The following is an 18,371-nucleotide window of genomic DNA, read 5'->3' as shown; positions in this document are numbered from 1 at the left end:
CTGGTTCTGAGTGCAGTATTGTGGCTCCCTTGTGTGTTTTTTTGCTGTTGGCAGCAGATTGCAGCACTGTATTAGTCAAAGCCCTCAGGTGTGTGCTCTCCCCACCCTTGTCTTCCACCACTGCATGTCTAGCTGTGCCACTTTAACATGGGAAGGAGGATTGTGTGTGGAATGAATGCCAATGTTCAGCATATGCCTGCAGTCTCCACAGGATGCACAAACATCCCAGTGCTCAACAGCCGAACGCCTAGATGCAAATTTAACTGTGGCCATCTTATTTGTTGATAAAGAGGTTGAGTCCGGATGCAAATGATTCAACGTGGGAGAGTCTGATAGCTGAAAATTAATTGTATTCTAAGCAACAGAGGAACCTTAGAAGGCATTCGAAACATTTATTTTCATGGCGCTATCTTCAGTTTGGTATATTAATTCAAATTACAGAATACTGAAAGAGCCCATAGCATGATATTGTTTTTGGTGATGTGGAGATTACAGATGTTTTGAAACAGCTTTTTGTAAGAGCGTTGTTTCCTGGACCTTCCTGAATGAGTACAGAGGGGTTGGAAACGTTGGAAATGCCCTGAAGGAATCCTGGCAATTTGCTTACTTGTTTGCATGGGGGCCTGCATTAAACAGTGGGTGCTGTAAGCAGGGTTCTCCACATTAACGACATTAGCATAAAACACAGACCCTGCTAGGTGCGTTTTGCTCTCCCTGCACCCCTACTCTACCCCCTGCAGCGGCGCTGGGGAGCCCAACCAGACAGTGCTAATTTAATAGATGACAGAGGGGTTAATGGACCCAGAGTGTAGCCACAGCTGAGCTCCAGGCAAAGGTATCAACTGCAAAGAGAGCGGTGGGCATTCCCATTCACAGTGTTACTGTTGCTGCTGATAGCCTTGTTAGACCTCAGCCTGTGTCATAGCCATTATTTTAGACATAGTCTTGCTTGTTGATTTTTTACTTGTTGGACATTCCTCTGACTGCCTCCTGATTTTAGAGTAGCGTTACTAAAGCTGTAATTTACAAGGCAGTAATTAATTCTGAAACTGAGCTTAGCATTCCTGGATGTTTTATAGGCCCCAACTGTCACTTTGAATGCCCCCTCGGTGGCTTTCATCTGCAAAGGTGTCAGCTAATGATGACTCGATCTATAAAACGTATCGCTTTTCATGTGGCTGGCAAATGCAGCTGCAAGGGCCTTAAGACCCCATCAGACTTGTGCTGGAGCACTTCTGTGTGCTGTTTCAGATGTCTTCATGATGTTAGGTAAAAGCTGGGGTAAACCTTGTTAAGTACATCAAAGTGTCAGAGTGAACACTGATATTCCTGTGTCCCTGATAGATTTGCCTTAGCTGGTGTTGTAAAACATCCTACAGATCCTGGCAGGGAAAGGCTGCTGGAGGATTGGAAGAGCATAGCTGAATGCAGGATCATTCCCTCAGAAGCTGTCAATGCTGGAATTGAGCCATTTCTTACAGAATTGAACTTGGAAACAGGCAGCCTTGCCTCATTTGTCTTGTTGTTATCGTGCATTACCACAAAAGTATGAAGAATCCTTTGGGACGTAGTGCAGTGTTTGAACACAAGGACTTCATGTATTATTTAATGATCACATTTTTAGCTCTTTGCACTGTCTACACAAAGGCTTGTGCTGAGCTAGACATGAGTCTTATGGTAATTTCTGGGCCTCTGGCTCTGTTTAGGTCTTCTTTCTCACTGCATTTTTGTTAGATAGGCTCCCAGCAACAGAGGAAGCAATGCTTCGCTGGGTGTCTCGTTTTATTTCAGAGATGTTTGTTCCCTAACAAAGAGCAGCTCTATTGCTTAGCATGGGTTTATTTGCATGGTGTTTGTAGCACTTTGTCCTGACGGCACTGTCTTCATATTGCATGTCTGGAAAGTGAACTTCTGAGTTGTTGCATCCGCTTGGAAAAAAAGAGAAAAACTGTAGCGTCTGGAAGATACTGGAGCCCCAATACAAAAAGAATCTCACTTTTTGAATGAAATGCACTTTTTTATGATACTGTCCTTATCATTTTTGTATTTGCATTTGAGATGATGTAGATTTTGTGGAGTCATTAGAAAGTGCCCTGGGGAGCATCATGCTTTCAGCCATGTTGTTCAGATTGTACAGACCCTCTTCTGTATCCCTGCCCTGTGCCTGTGGGCTCGCACCTGTCAGCCAACCCCTCCCCCACCTTGTCCTTGCCCTGGAGCTCAGGCCTCCAGCACGTGTGCTTGAACCCTGGGCCTCATGATGCAGGTGCTGTCTGTGAGGAATCACCAAGGAAAATCTGTCTTATCCTTTCTCTCTTCCTTCACATCTGTTACTTTTCTTCTGTGGGTTGTTGCAGTTTCCTCACAACTTTTAATATTGATGTGAAGGTTTTCCTGTGGTTGTTTGATAACCATTTGACTCTGTGAGGGAGCTGTGGTATGATGTGAAAATGATCAGGTTATGTGGTTGTTGGTATTTTATTAGAAAAGTGATTCTATAGGGAGGCCGCTAGGACCACACCTCTTCTAATCAATTCTTTTGTTAAATGACATCAAGAAAAGACTCATTGTGTGTCACCAATCATTTGGGGGGATCTCGTTGCCTCCAGTCTGATCATGTCTAGACTGTATTTTTTTGACGATATAGAGAAACAAGGTTATTAACATTAATCAAAGGGATATGTTAGAGTGCTCAGAGTAGAGTGGAGGGGAGTCAAGAGTTCCCTGTGCCCACCACAGCTTTTAAGCCCTCACCTCACTGATCGCCTGACAGATAATGACCCTGCAGCGTGCAGAACTGAAGAGAACATGAGGGTGGAAGGAGATTGAGACAGGGGGGCTGGCTCTCTTAAGATTTCATAGATAGATCCAGGCTTAGCGTGAAGAGTGTAGTTGATGTTGTTGGTGGAATTATCTTTTCAGTGCGGTTTGGTTTACTGAAATGAGCTGTGAGAAGGAAAGCCACTCCCTCCCTTTGTTTGCCCTGAGTCTCCCATTTTACACACATATCCTCTCTCTCTCTCTCTCTCTCACTCATACACACCTACATACACCCATGCTCACACTCACAAAAACACTCAAATTTTGATTTAATTTTTCATTTATTCTGGGGAAACATGGATTCATTATTCAAAATACATGTAGAGCTACCTGTTGGAAATGAATGTAATTATTGTACCAGGAGAGGTCTTTGAGGTTAATGTGTGTCACCATTTCATGTCCCTTTTGAGCTGTGCGTGTGTTTGATACAGTCTGAGCTGCACAAATGTGATCAGATATGTAGCACAGAAAGGCTGCTGTTTGCACCACCAGCAGAACCGGTGATGAGATATCAGTATCCAGTTGAGATCAAAGCCCCAGCCATGGCCACACCAACACCTACAGACACAGGGAACATAATGAGCCGCTGTACTCTGAACCAGCGCAGTGTAAGGCACACAATAGCGAGAGGCTCGGAGTGCCCTCATGGACAGCTTCCAGTGAGTGGGACCTGAATAGGGTTCCTGTGGCTCAATTCTCTCCTGCAGGTGAAAGAGAAGACACTGTAACAAAATACTGCCAGTGATTATCGCAGGTAAAGAGAGAGGTCAGGCCACAGTGGGTGTGTCTCCCCCTTGGGACCCTCAGAGCACTGTGGCTGTGGATCACAGCCAGATTACAGCCTCCCTCTCCAAAAAACCAAGGTAGTCTCCAAGTAGAGACAGATTTGCAGTCCGTGTCCCATAACCTCCATTCTGCAGGATTAACAAAGCTGTTCCTAAACAACTTCAGACAGTGGTAAACTAATAGGGTAAACTAATAACATCCCATCACTTTCTCTGCTGATGGAAGCAAAGGGTTTTAATGGTGTTTTCGGATGGGTTCAAATGACAACCCAGGCGGGACGGATGACCCCTTGAGCACCTCCACTGTGGCATCCCTCAGACCCCAGGAGACATTAGGAGTGGTGCCGAGGCCAGAGAGGCAGCCAGCCCACCCTCACGCCAACCCCACGTGCTGTCAGAGTCCACACACAGCAGCACAGCCTTAGTGGGGGGGGGTTAAGGGGCTATTAGTATTCCACTGCTGAGTGGGAACGTGACTGAGTCTCTCTGGCACTACGCTGCCGTGGGAGGCGCTGCTCTGTCTGCAGAGCGCACCTGCTTCGCCCAGGAAACAGGTGGGGAGGGGCTTCACTCCACTCCGCTCTGCATCTGTCTGCCTCTCTTGGACACAATGCCAGTAGGAACAGCCACATCCCCTGTTTTGTCTGCAGCACTGATTTTTATCTCCAGACTGCCAGCTCTGGTCTGGTTGTGCCATGTGGTTGTGTCTCACAGTCACACAGCAGTCTCTACCTGTTGAGTGCACCCGTTCTATGCTCTCCTGCACATCTCACCCAGTGGGGGATTTTTGTGGAAGGAGGACTGCAAATGAATGGAGACGCATCGTGTCATGTGCTAGTGCAGTTTTGTGTGACAGATGTGAAGTAGCTTTTGTTCCGGTATATTTCGGTAGCAAGGCTGGTATCCTGTGATGTTTTTTTTTTTTTTTATGGGCAACACTTTTGGAGGGAAGACACTTCCATTTGTTCTGCTGTGGAGGTTCCAGCCTGGGCTTGGCTAAATGTCGACACCTTGCACCGTAGCACCCCTGTAACATGATAAAGGGTAAGTGAGAGGCGCTCACTAGCCACATTGGGCATCCCTGGCATTCTGCTGCCACCACTTCCAGATGAAAGAGAGCTCGGGATCCAATTATGAATGCAGACTACTGCTCGTGAACAAACCCTGGGGATTCCAACCAGAGGAAAATATCTTGCTTAATTATTTATTTCAAGCCTCACATGTCTCGATTCTCACTTGGCGAGAATGTTAATGCTGTAGTACTGCCTTGGAGTCCTCTCATTAACTGAGATGGAGACTTGAGTAATGTTGAGGAGGTGCACTGGCTGATTACAGCAGACCGGAAAAGCTCTGGAGGGTGAAGGGTCATTCACCAGGTCATTTGTGATTTAACTGGTCAGGCCACTCAAATTTCCAGCCAATCCAGGGGGGAACAGCAGGCAGTGTGGAGTTTAAAGGGGAATTAGAATGTGAAATATCTGAAACTTTGTGTGCATGGCAAAAGCAGCTGTGCCAGGAGCTGCAGTAGTGTATCAGGGACAGTGTGGGGGGAAGGGAAATTGGTTGCTTGCTGAATCCCCCGGCTCCATTTTGTTTCTGGTCTGGTGAGCAGCGCTCTTGGTCTTTGGCTGCATGGGGGCTTTGCTAAAACACCACCAGCTGCCCCTCTTTCAACAAGACTTGCAACTGACTGGGAAAGAGAATAGGGAATTTGGCTGTGTTTGATCTGACTGAGGAAGACTTCCTCTGCATTCATGAAAGGAACAACTTGTGTATTTAGAAAGTTGTTTTTTTTTTTTACACTGGTACTCGAATATCCTTTGAGTTAGGTTGCTGCTGATTGCTGGTTTAAAACTGTCCATGAAATGGTAGAGAAAGCATCGGAAGCTATTAAGCCAGATTGGCAATGGTTAGCTCCCCTTGCCAATAGAGTGAGCATTGACAAAGGGTTTGTACGTGCATGAAGGCCCTAGTATTCCTGAAGGCTATAGCCGTATTGGAAGATCAGAAAGGGATGTGATTGACATCAGTAAAATGCCAGACTGTGCTTTGCCTTGTGTCACACCAGTGTTGCATGTGAAGCCATCAGGAAACCAGTCAGAGAGAGGGTTCCCTCACGGTCATGGTTATATAACAAAGCAGACTGTGTACAGGGGGGTGAGTGGAAGTCGTTCACACCCTAAATTGTCATTTGGATTGAGCTCCAAACAGTACCCTTAATTACACTGAAGTGCTGTTACACCCAAGAGCCTATTCATGTGCAAATGCATGAGTGTAAAAATTCATGACTAGCACCATCGATGGAAGAGAACTCCTGGTGGTGATGGATTGATCTATTCTTCCTCTCCGCGTGGGGGAACAGAGCAATGGGGGAGAATGAGGGCGATTTTGACAGATTTCAGATGAGAATGCTGGAAATGGTTTCACATAAGCCACAGTCAAATTACTCTGCAGGACTGTAATCACCTTAAATACCTCAAATCATTTTTCAGTAAGCAGTTCAATTGCTTCCAGAAGATAAGACAGGGAAATCTTACAGAGAAAATGCTGTCATAAATGAGAATGCAAATGCCAGAATGTTGCAGCAGTCAGCATGTGCATCATTTCAGTGTGTCCATTGTTAGCTGAGATGCTTTTGAAGTTGTTAGAAAATATATGCTCAAGCTGTCGCACTCATTCCCAAATGACTGCTGAAGTGAATTGGAAGGAGTGTGCACTGGAGTGTGTATATGTGTCTATATGTATTACTGTGAGTGTGCATGTTGTTGAGTGAGTGTGCATTTGTCTGTGTGTGTTTTAGGGACTCTTCATGTGTGTGTGTGTTTTTTTATGACTTTTTGTGTGTGTGTGTGTGTGTGTGTGTGTGTGTGTATGTATGTGTGTGCGTGCGCGTGTGTTTGAGTCAGCATTTGTGTCTGTATTTTAGCAAGTGTACATGCCTGTATGTGATTGTGTGTATGTCTGTGATTAGGGCAGTTAGGGTATGTGTGTTAGAGTGTGTAGCTGACCTTGTGTATCCAATAAGGAGTTTGCAAGTGGGGACTGAGGGTATGTGTGGCAGTGCGGGGTATTGTACTGTGTGAGATGTGAGAGGCTTTACTTTGACATACTCACACAATGCAGCTGACAGATAGACCGGATATTGCCTCTGGGCAGAGGCTAAGCTGATCAGTCAACAGTAGGGTCCACCCTGTTGACACAACACACTGCAGGTTGAGGCTTAATTGGGCGGTACTGACCACGAGGCTGGAGAATGCTCCATTTACACCACAGAGTCCCAGTCAGGCAGATGCTCTGCACTGCTTTGTAAATTCAGAGTCCAGTCCAGCTCTCACATACCTTCCACACCACTCAGTCATTTTAACTTTTTTTTGTTTTTCTTTAAAATCACATTCCATGGGTGCGATTGGTGTGTTCAACACTGCCCCCTGCTGTCACCACATTTTCCCCCTTTCTCCCTGACTGCTCAGTCGGGTGAGATTTTTGCAGTGTCACTTGCTTTCCATGACACTGGCATAGCAATCCATCAGTTGCCTAGCAGTGTCAAGGCCAGTCTCCAAATGGCATACATTGCGAGATTTTGGTACGCAATCGCCAGGAATGAATTGTTACAGGTAAACTCAAGTTTCAGATGTGAAACAGTCCCAAGATAGCAGTAACCACAAAGCTGATCTTAGTCTTTATTCATAACATGGCTTTAACATCACATTGTTTAGGGTTAGAGGGGTAAAAGTGCACGATTGTGCATGGTAAAAGTGTTGCTCCAGAAAAGTAAACCACAAATACCCAGCTCTATCAAATGTCCGAATGAAAAAAAAACATGTATGTATGTGATGCTATTCATTGCCAGACCTGTGAAACTTTTCTGCTGCACTGGAAATGATTTGAACATAGATTTCTTTAAACATAGATTTCTTTTTTATTTTAGTAATTTTAGGCCCAGTGTCTTGGTTCAGCATTAGAGATATGCACATAAGCAAAGTGGATTGAATTTTTTGGAGAGTTGTTATGCCGAATTCCTGACACTCTGACCCTGTCATTTCTCTGGGTTTCAGACAGCTGTGTCATTACACACCACAGGATTTGGTCAACTGTACTGGAATGCACTGACACTGTCCAACCACTCCAACTCCTTATGTACTTCCCATGGGAGCATTCATGTATAGAGGGAGAGATTTGTGGAACAAACCCCCCACCAGCGTCTACAGACAGCTTTTTTAAAATCTCAATCCCTCTTATGATTGTAGGGCTGATGGTTTCACAGAAGCTACAGGGTTTCGATTTTTTCAGACTTCTGACCAATAAGATGTCAGATTAATTTTAATTAATTTTAATTTTAATTTAATTAATTTAATTGATTTTATATTAACCACTTATTGTTTTCCATTGGCTTAGATGACTTTTTGGTTTGCCCTCTTGATTGTGATGAAATTCTGTGCCAGTCAATTTCCAATGAAAGTAAGTTGTTTATCTGAAAAATGCCAGTGTCATAGCAGTCCTCGGACTACATTATGTTAAGTGATATTGTAGGATCCAAGTGGGGATTGGTGGTGGTAGTTGTGTAGTTGCTTGGTTACCAGGGTTTCACCTGTCTTGACCTATGAGGTAATCTGTGGAATTTCGTGGTGATAACAAAACAACATTGCTCTGGGGTCCTGCTTAAGCTCACGGTATCCTGCTTCCCTCAATTCATTCATGTGCCTGCAGCAAACTTTTGAGGAGCAGTTATTGGATCCAATATTAGCATGTTGGTTAAGTGGCTGTCAATGTTCTCAGGCAGAGGAAGTCCCCAAACAGCACTTCCTTTTAGGGGAAGATATAATGAGTGTTTTGGGAAGGAAAGCAGCTTAATCCGTTTTTTATAACTGCTTTTTATATGCCATGTCCCAGGCCCCCTGCCCCTGTGTCATGACACAAATATTTGGGAAAGAGGGGTTTTTTGTATGAGCACACATGTGTGTCTACATGCACGTGTGTGTGTGTTTGTGTGTCTGTGTGTGTTTTTTTGTATGTGGTGGTGTGTGTGTTTGTGTGTGTCTGTTTTTGTGTCTGTGTAAGAGGAGACAGGATGGGGGCAGAGTGCGATCGCTATCTTCTGCTCATCTAACTGAATAGAGATCAGGACTCCAGCTGCACAGATGTGAGCTGTAGACATTGCAGCTTAGTGAGAAAGGTGCTGGCTGTTCATGCTCAATGAGTGGAGAAAAGGGCATCTGTAGCAAAGAAAGTTCAGCCACATTGACACCATCAGGGTGTGACGTTCCACTGTTGAATGCATTCAAAGAGAAAATTAACTTGCTTGTTCACATTTTGAACGCATTGAGGAACTTGCAGGTCGTAACCATACTTGTGGGAGAAATGGAAAAAAAAGGGTTTTCTCAGGGCAGCGCCCTGCTGGAAAGGCTAGTGCTTTATCTCTCAGCGGTTTGTCTCTGGAGTAATTCCCATCAGTTAGTCCGCTCTCTTCCTTTAAATAACAACAGAGTTTGACCTCAGGCTCTGACCCTGAAAAATCCTCTTTAGACAAGAAGGCAAGAGAAAACGGGCTTTTCTGGAATGCACAAATTGGATTGATTCACCAAGTCCGCTTGTTCGTTTCTCTCTCGCCCTGTTGACTTAGCAAATACTCTTAAGCTCAACCACTGAAGCCATTCCACCAGTCACAATTAGTGTAAGCAATTCTTTTAAACTTGTCTCCACTGAAGTCCCCCACAGTATCTCTATCATCTGGGGTGCCCAGTAGAACTCTCCTGTGGAGCAGTAAGAAGGATTCAGTGGTCTCTCAGCGAACATTCAGTCCTATAATGCAACCTGTGTATTCATCCTCATTTTTGAAACATTAATCAGCAGAACACAGTTCGGTCACTAATGCCAGCAGAGTAAATTTAATTCATGCATGTCTTTAAAACATAGATTGTGTGTGGAGTAACCATTCAAAACAAGTTTATGCTACTTCCCAAGAGCCGTAAATTAAAGTACGCTAAGTCCTGTAATCTCTAATGAGCCTCCTGTTGTCTGATAATGAGCAAAATCTGGCTGGTTGTTGTCAGATCTCCCCCTCCCTCCCTGGAATCACAAAGGCATCCCCAACTCACCACCCCCAGCTCTGACTTTTTGCACACAGAGCTCTCTGACCAGCACCCGCTTCAGCAGTTCGCAGGTTAATTCTGCACTGGGATCAGGTTACTGGCTCTGTGGCGATTGGTCTCCTGCCCCCACTTGCAGCGGCTTCATTCAGTGCTGCCCGGTTGAGCGGCGGGAGAGATCACTGACTCAGCGCACTGCACTGGAGCAGCGTGGAGAGGCGGAGACCAGGCCCATGAAGCTGTTCGCTCGCACTCTTAAATTCAGCGCAAACTCCATAACTCTGGGATCCCACCCCGGCCAGGGGGTACTGTGGCCTATCACCACATCGAGGTAGAGAGAGGGAGTTCTGTGTCTTTGTGGATTTAGGGAGCTGTGGCAAAGCTCTGAGCTCACAGTTGCAGGGGGTCTGAATCTTTCATCTACCTTTCTCTCTGAGACTTTGCCCACTGAGCCTATGTACACGTCTGCTTGGAGGAACTCCATCGGCTTTACATTTGTCTTCTGTCAGCTCTAACTTATTTAAACCTGTACCAAAAACTTGCTGTCGCACTACAGTATGCTGAAGGTGAGAAATATCAGTGTAACTATGTTAAGTCAGATCATTCTAACTTGCTGATTAGTGAATGCCCTTTCCGTAAATATTTATGGTTTGTGAATGCTTTTTTTTTGCTGGAGCTGAGGGGATGCTTTGTGTATTCAAATGGTTTTCATTTGTGCTTATTTTGGCTGTAACCACTTGTGTTATTTTGAGTGATATCTTCAGTTCATCAAAGCCGTACTTTGTGTAAGCATTTGTAGATAGCACTAAAAGAGCCCCGGGTCTTTACCTAAGGCTGGTAAATGCTCTTAATCTCTGCCTTTCGTAGCAAGAATGTCTGCTTCTGCTCAACAACCAGGCACACCAAACCATGCTCTGTGTTATGAGTGCCAGGGTTAACAGAAAGCTCACAGATGTAAAAAGGGTGTCCTATTCTAATTTTAATTTTCTTCATTTAGAGTTCTTCATTTTTGCTTTTTTCACAATATAAGAAAGCCTCCTTTTTTAGTGTATATAGGCTGTTATTACTTGTGAAGTGCTTCTTGACAACTACCGGCACTGGTCACAATAGAAATGATAAATCTCCCAGAACTAATCGATTGCCAAACAAACCAAATGCAGTCAACAATACATGCTGCCATGCTTTAACCCATCCCTTTCTTGGGCCCTTTTAAGAACCCGGTTTACAAAGTCATCCAGTTTCCTACCTCAAAGACAGACGGTTGATCCCTCTACTCTTCTGCTGCTTGTCAGTAATCCCTCATTTAAGGTTTGGTGAGGAGGCTGTGTTATCCCCTCTGCTCCCTCAATTTGCTAGCCTCAGGGTCTATACCAACCAAATGATAACACCCCAACCCCCCACCCCCCAAAGAAAAGAAAAACAACAAAAAACAGGTCCTGAACCCAGGATGTCACTGACAAACATTGCCCTTTGGTAGTGTTACACTGCATCCACACACAGCCTAGACTGTAAGGTGAGACAGCACAGCATGATGTCATGTTTGTTGAAGGTGTCTTTCCCCTCTCCATGTCACACTGGAGCACACTAATCTAGTATGGGAGATCCCCTCCGTAACAGACAGAGAGAGTGCAGCCTTGGGCCACTATGATGTCACAGTCTGGTCCCAGGTGCATGCCTACTGCTGTTAGGGTTGATTATTCACACTCAAGGGTTTTCTGCCCGTCACTCAAGCTCTGTCTGCACATAGACAGCAGTGAAACAGGAGCCGTTGCACCCCACAGTTAGGAATTCTCACCCATTTTCTCACCCATTTTTATAAAGGGGTTCTGCGCAGCTCATGCCTGTAGATATTTTTGAAACCTGTTACATACATATGGACTTGCTCTTGTTACATTTTTTAAGGTGTGGAGAGGCAGCTGTGTGTTGGTATTCATTTATATGGTATATTGATAACTTTGCAGAGCAGAATGACTATAAATACAGTTTTCAGCATGGTCTTTACTGACTAACCCTTGGTTTGGTTGCTATGTTATAATGGTATGCTCAGAAGGGTTGTGGGGTGCCATCAGTGGACCTGTCACTTGAGCTACTGAAGTGCTGTCTGTGTGGTCAGAACAGAGAACTTACAACTGAAATCTGCAGTCTTTGAGATATCAGCCTGTGAAAGAGCAGACCTTCTTTTCCCTCTCTTCCTGGAAAACTAACCCTGAAAGGTCCCCACGCCACCCCTCCATCCCGCGCTGCCCCCTCCATTCTCCGCTGCCCCTCAACCTTGGGTGCAATGAAAAGATGAATTGTCCGACAGGATCTGTGGAGTGCTGTTGTGCCAGGGGAACGAGGAGGTTTTGGGAGTGGTGGGGACGACACGGAGCAGCCAGGCCAGTCACACGGGATGGTCCAAGCTGGTAGGCAGCTTTGTCAGGACACCCTGTCCCCGTCCTCCCACTCTCTCTTCCTGGCAGCTCATTTGCTGGACCAGCTGAGGCCCTTTTTGTTCTGTGGGTCCAGTGGGAGCCGAGCACTCTTAGTCACCTGACCGACTACAGGGATACTCACACACCCCCCCAAACAAAGTGGGATTATTACAAAAATGTGCACAAAGTAATTTATGTGCTGAGGTACCAGGGCCTGGTCTTTCTTAATTTAGCTGAATTAGTGAATTCCAAGCTCAACTAACAGTCCAAACAAGCTTTTGAATCTGTCCTCTCCCCAAAAGCACTGTCGGAGTTATTGATGCACCTCTCAAACACAGCAGCAGTGAACGCTTGTCAATATTGCGCTTTGAACCTATGACACATCCTCCTCTGTGAATCCTTTATAGATAACAGCAAAGGCCTGGTTAATGGGGGTTTCTCTGAAACCCCATCAGCTTTGCCTGTGAATGATGAACGTCAGACGCTGCAGTCCTTACTTCATTCCTTTCACATCATTGGTGAGAAATTGCCCAACTGAGCTGTGTCTTAAAGCTCAATCCATTCTCATGGGTTGTTGGTTATGCTGTCTGTCAGTTTATCTGTTTAGTTCAAGCACATTTCATGTGCTAGTAATTATATGTGTCAACATCAGAAACATGAAGTAGAGTTATAGGCTCTTACTTTTGACTAGTTTTACAGAGAGGCACCTTCAGTGAATATGGAAGCATCAGAATTACACCCCTTACATTAAAATGTGTTTCTCCCCCTGAAGTAAAGATAATGGTACTTGTCAATAGACATGGTAGGCATTGACAATAACTGTGAAACTCTTAGGGTTTGGGGGGGGCGTGGTTGCAGTTACAAGGCATGGGCAGGGTGTAACAGACTCCAAGCCAGCAGAGACAGACCTTTTGATCGATGCATGTCCCTCCCCATGTCCTTGAACCTTTCGTTTTGAACACAAAGAGACAGACAGCTTCTAACTCGGCCACTCTCTCTCACAAACTCACTTTCAGCCCCAGGTCTGGCCACCTGCACATCATGTGCAGCTATGGACCTCATGCAGTCAAAGGGATTTTCCTGGCTCAGAGAAGAAGATGAAAGTGTCTCTTGGTGTAATGGCTGCCTGCTGAGCTGAAGATGATTGAAAGCCATGTTTCTGTGTTCGTTCATTAGTGAGGCTGCATAGGCTGCTCATCTTTCTGCGTTCAAGTGAACTCCTTGGATATAATTGAATCACAGCCTCAAATCCATGGTCTGACGCAGACACTTTGGTGTGGGAAACTACGCTATCCAAGCAGAGGGGGTCTACAGAGAAACAGCACATGGAAATTTAGAGAGTTCTGAAAGGCGGGAGACATGCCTAATGTCATAGGCATGAGGGGAATGCAGGTCGTGTAAAGCTCTCTCTCAGGGACAGAGCTGAGAGGGTACTGCCAAAAGGAGGCACAGTTGTAAACCCCCCGTCTCCCCTCTCCTGCAGCTGGGACGACAGCAGCTCAGTCAGCAGCGGGATCAGTGACACCATTGACACCGATGACATCAACACCAGCTCCTCCATCAGCTCCTACGCCAACACACCTGCTGCCTCCCGCAAGGCCATAGACGGACAGGTGAGTTTGCACCGCAGTCTCAGAGGGTGCTGCTATGATGAGCTAACTGCCAGTTGCTGGGTATGCCAAGTATTTGTAAATTAGTCTTGTGAGGATTCTTGTCTCACTATTTGCTGCTTTTTTTTCTAATCTAAAGGTTGGTGAGCTTGAAGTCATTTGAACCTTTTCAGTCACAGTTGTAGAAGATTTACAGGGCAGAGTTGAATACAAACTAAACTAGTGTAGAAATTTGAACCTCGACAGCCACTGTCATTGGAAGTTGGGAAAAAAGATGTGAAGAAAAAGAATTGAGAGTAGTTAGGTTTGCACATGTAATTGTACAGCCTGGGGAATGTCAGGATACCTGGGTTGCCTAGGCTCTCATGGTTTGACCCCCTGTGATTCTCAGTTGTTTGAAATGACAGTATAGACCTCAGCTTCGTGCCTCTGTAACAGGTTGAATACAAAGGTGTTACTTTGGCACTACCGTTACAGTGATCAGCATGCTATTCACAAATGACAAACCATCAATATATCACAATTTCAGCAAGGGACCTACAGAGAAAAATCTGACGTTTGTGCCTGTTGCGCAGTCTGTGATGAGTGGATGTGATAAAGTTACCAAAGGCCAGTTACCAACTCCTGTATATACGTGGAGAGAGCAACCAGTGATCCAGTTCATCTTTTGAAGAAACCTAGTTGTTTGTCCTCAGTGCAGAAACACATTCTGATGGCTTCATTAACAATTCAAAAAGCACAAGCCAGCAATTTAATCACAAAGAATGACACAAATGGAACCCTTCTATCTTTTAACACTTTAGATAGGATCACAAACAATTTTGAGAAATGTCTGCTTAAGATATTCCTGTTCATTATTAAGAAGAAAGCCTTTTTTTGATGTGGAGCATTTTGAACCACACCTGAAAATAATGTGTTTCGTTTTGAAGTTCTGACTGGTTTAATCAAAGCCATTCTCTGATTAGGCTTTCTGTGGGTTCCCTAATTGCTTGGAAAAGCCTTTGAAAGGATGAGTCACAGAGTGGTGTTTATGGCGACGTCAGCAGTGTGGGGTTCAGATTAGGAGACGGCCCTCTTCTTTTCAAGATGAGAGAAGGATCCAAGTGAGCCAGCACATGGTGACCAAATGTACCTGGGCTTCAGATGGTTACCTGTGACACCTCTCAGTTTCACAGTAAGGAAGGGCCCACTGCTGCTAACCACATTACTTCCTGTTGTCTTTTGCTCATATCCCAGGGCACTGGTAGTGTTTGCAGTTATCTTGGTTTTGCAAAATCCTTTCTGCACAACTGAAATTTACTGGAGCAATCTGTCTTAAGTAGCCCACTTAGGGACGCAGCCCCACCCAGCATTCATGAGCATGACTGTAGTAACCAGGGCTGTGCCTAGTTTGTTCCACTGAGGATCAGTTCTCAAATTCAAAAGGAACCCAGAGGGCAATGTTTGTGAATAGAAAGAAAACAGCACAACGCCCTGGCCTGGAGAAGGTAGTCTCATTAGGCAGACTAGTGTTCACAGTGAAAATGTTGGCCTTGGCAGCTGTGGTAGTGTGGTGGTGCAGTGACTGACCACTCCATATTCAGCTAGAAAGCGGGTATGAAAGCAAATGTGATTGCACTTTTAGTTCATTTCATTTATGTGCTGTGAAGTGCCAGCAGGCCATGGTGGTTAGGATGCTGATTTCCTCCAGTGCCAGAGCATGACTTAAACACACACTAATGGCTGAATCTACATTTAGAGCCAAGAATCTCTCTCACAAAACCTTTTTTCACCCTTTCTCTGAAGTTGTGTTGCCTTTTATAGAATTGTTTTATTCTCTCGTATTTCTTAACAGGAAATTACAGTTACATATTTAATATCCGATAACTGTGTTTTGTTGACTGATAAAGAGTGAGACCCATTTAACTTTTTTGCAAAGCTTTTTATGACTTCTTGTAGCAATAAGCTATAATATGTGCTTGGAACATAAGCTTTGTCAGGTTATGGTAAACGTATGGTTCAACGCCTCTTTGAGTTAAACTGAGGTCCTGACTCACTAGGACATTAGAGATCCTGTGGCATTTATCCTGATGTGTGTTCTGTGATGTCTTGGCCACATTCCCAATCTAACTCTTACAGTTTGCCCATCTAATCATCTCCAGGTTGATCTGACTAAGGCCTTTCCCCCAAAAACTGCTGTGTAACAAGCTTTCTGGCTCCAAATGGGCTGAACAAAGACACTATTTGATGATTTATTTAGTGGCTCTGTTTGCTGCTTTACCCATTTTCTGTTATTCCACTGACAGTCAACGACAAAGAAGATAAATAAAGCATGAATAAAAATTGAAATATCTTTCACTTCTTTTTTACATGATTTTGCACTACTGTATGTCCCTGACTGAGCTTGTGCAAGTTTTCCACTTAGCACACTTCACACTCTTTGTGCCCTTTTGTGTAATGATTCAACTGCATACCTCAGATTGCAAAGAAAACACGTGGACTGGGCAGTAGACTTGACCTAATGTTAATGTTTTACCTGAACTCAAATACTCTTGCTCTTATTGTCTGAAAACGGGTATGGAGAAACAGAGGTCAGCAGGCAGTGAGTGCTTTGGATGGAGTCCATTAAAACCCACCAGCATAGGACTTTGATCTCCTGCCATCTCGGCTACCCTCGCCTTCTGGGTCTCCTGCAGGAGAATGCTGAATGGGTGTTCTGTGAGAGGGGGTGGTGAAAGAGCATTTGAGCAGACCAACAGAGCATTTTTCAAACAATTTGTAGTGAACACCTTGCATTGTACACTTTATGTGTGTGCCATGAAGACTGTGGTGAAATCTGTAGAGGTATGGGTGGTAGCATAAGCCAGCTGTTCAGCTGAGACAAGTAACAAGACAAGGAGACTGGGCAAACCTGAAATCAGCATTTAGCAGAAATGTTTTGTATCAGAGCAAGCTCAGTGGTGAGGTTATTGTTGCACTTTGGAGAGGAAGTGGAGGAGAAAGGTGTTGTTGAGCCTCCCATCCCCACCCCACCCAGTGACGACACTATCTCCCTCTCAGCAGCCCTTTCTGACTCAGGGTTGCCGGAACTGCACTGCCATCAGCAAAGTGAGTCTGAATGATGTGTGTGAGAAAGCAAGGTGCTCCCAAAGACCATTAAGTCTTCAAGTAACCATAAAGGAATGAACATCTCACATCCCCACCCATCAAGTGCAGGTGTTGCAGTGTTCATTAGCAGCCACATTACGCCATCCTGAAGCTCAGTTTGAATTGTTATTCCAGAAGAATGAGACCTACCACTAACTGTAATCTTTATTTCAATATCAATCAGTATCTTTATAATGTGAGCCCTACTCACAAGGCTAAAACTTCTTTACGTAAAGAACAATGTCGTTTACACAAGAAATTCCATTCAAAAAAAGGAAATTTGTACTGAATCACCTATATATAATATCAATGTCAATACATGATATCCATACCATTTACAGTGTAGGGTAGGAAAGGCAAAGTACAGTGCACACAGTGCCCATTCTGATGTTGTCTTGGATCATTTCTGCTGTGATGCTTTGTCTGTTTGCATTTGATGTCATGATGCCTGAATCCTAGACAGTGTAGTCTGCGGAATGTCCATTTTTTCAGATGCATTTCTCTCACCAGTTGCAAGGCTCACAAAGGCAGCATTTTTCTTATTTCTACCATATTGACAGGCATCTATGCATTTAGCTCACCTACACAATCTTCTCACATGTGCTTTGGTAGTTAGTGCAACATAAGACATACATTGTACTCTTTTTTTTCATTAATTATGCACCAGTGCATGCCACTGAGTGAGCTCAAATTGATTCTTACAAGCAAACTGCTTGATTCTTACAAGTCTTTAAACATCAATAGAAGAGGTATAATGTCCCAGTGTTTTTGATCAGTACATGTGATTCTTATATCAGTGTTTCTTATAAGTGGAGTGCACTGTAGAAACATACTGAAGCAATATGAATAACCAGCATGATCACTTCCCTGTCTACATCCCTAGCCCCAAACAGACGCTGAGAAACACTCGGCTGTGGAACGCAACACGGCCTGGTCCAGTGACGAGGTCAAGAGATCTGACGGGGGTTCAGACAGCGGGGTAAAGATGGAACCTGGCTCCAAGTGGCGCCGCAACCCCTCTGATGTGTCAGATGAGTCAGACAAGAGCACCTCTGGTCGCAAGACTACGGGTATCTCCCAGACGGGGTCCTGGAGGAGGGGTATGACGGCCCAGGTGGGTATCACCATGCCCCGCACCAAGACCACAGTGACGACAGGCTCCTGCACGCTCAAGACCCAAGGCAGCGGTACGTGTGGAAATGAGACACCTTTTTTCCACAATAAGCCACATCTTCCTGGCTATTGTTGTCGTTGTTTTAACTGTAATAAATGCGTCAGGTGTTGTGGAACGTAACAGAGAGAACTTAGAGACGACAGAGAGACTTGACTGTTGAGGTGTGAGATCAGGTTACCGGAGATAAAACAGCTGTCTGCAAGAAAGCTATCTGGATATGTAGGCATGTGTGAGTGTGAGGCATCAAGGGCACTGAGTTCAGACATGTTAGGACTGATCAGCACCATGTAATACACTGTTTTAATATTAGGGAACTAGATTTTTGCCTTCCAGCTGATGGGTTTTTGGTTTGTTGC

The 18,371-nt window shown here is 44.8% G+C and overlaps 1 protein-coding gene across 5 annotated transcripts in view; it reads left to right on the top strand.

Annotated features, from left to right (window-relative positions):
- Positions 1-18,371, top strand: part of LOC118782129 (neuron navigator 2-like) — a 116,575-nt gene that overhangs the window by 65,340 nt on the left and 32,864 nt on the right. For all 5 annotated transcript variants that reach the window (XM_036535394.1, XM_036535393.1, XM_036535392.1 and 2 more), the window contains exons 12-13: positions 13,589-13,718; positions 17,725-18,028. In XM_036535394.1, coding sequence (XP_036391287.1) covers positions 13,589-13,718; positions 17,725-18,028 — 434 coding nt within the window. The remainder of the gene's footprint in view (positions 1-13,588; positions 13,719-17,724; positions 18,029-18,371) is intronic.

The sequence above is a fragment of the Megalops cyprinoides genome, chromosome 8 (assembly GCF_013368585.1).
Source record: "Megalops cyprinoides isolate fMegCyp1 chromosome 8, fMegCyp1.pri, whole genome shotgun sequence".
NCBI lineage: Eukaryota > Metazoa > Chordata > Actinopteri > Elopiformes > Megalopidae > Megalops > Megalops cyprinoides.
This window is presented reverse-complemented; position numbering and strand designations above follow the sequence as displayed.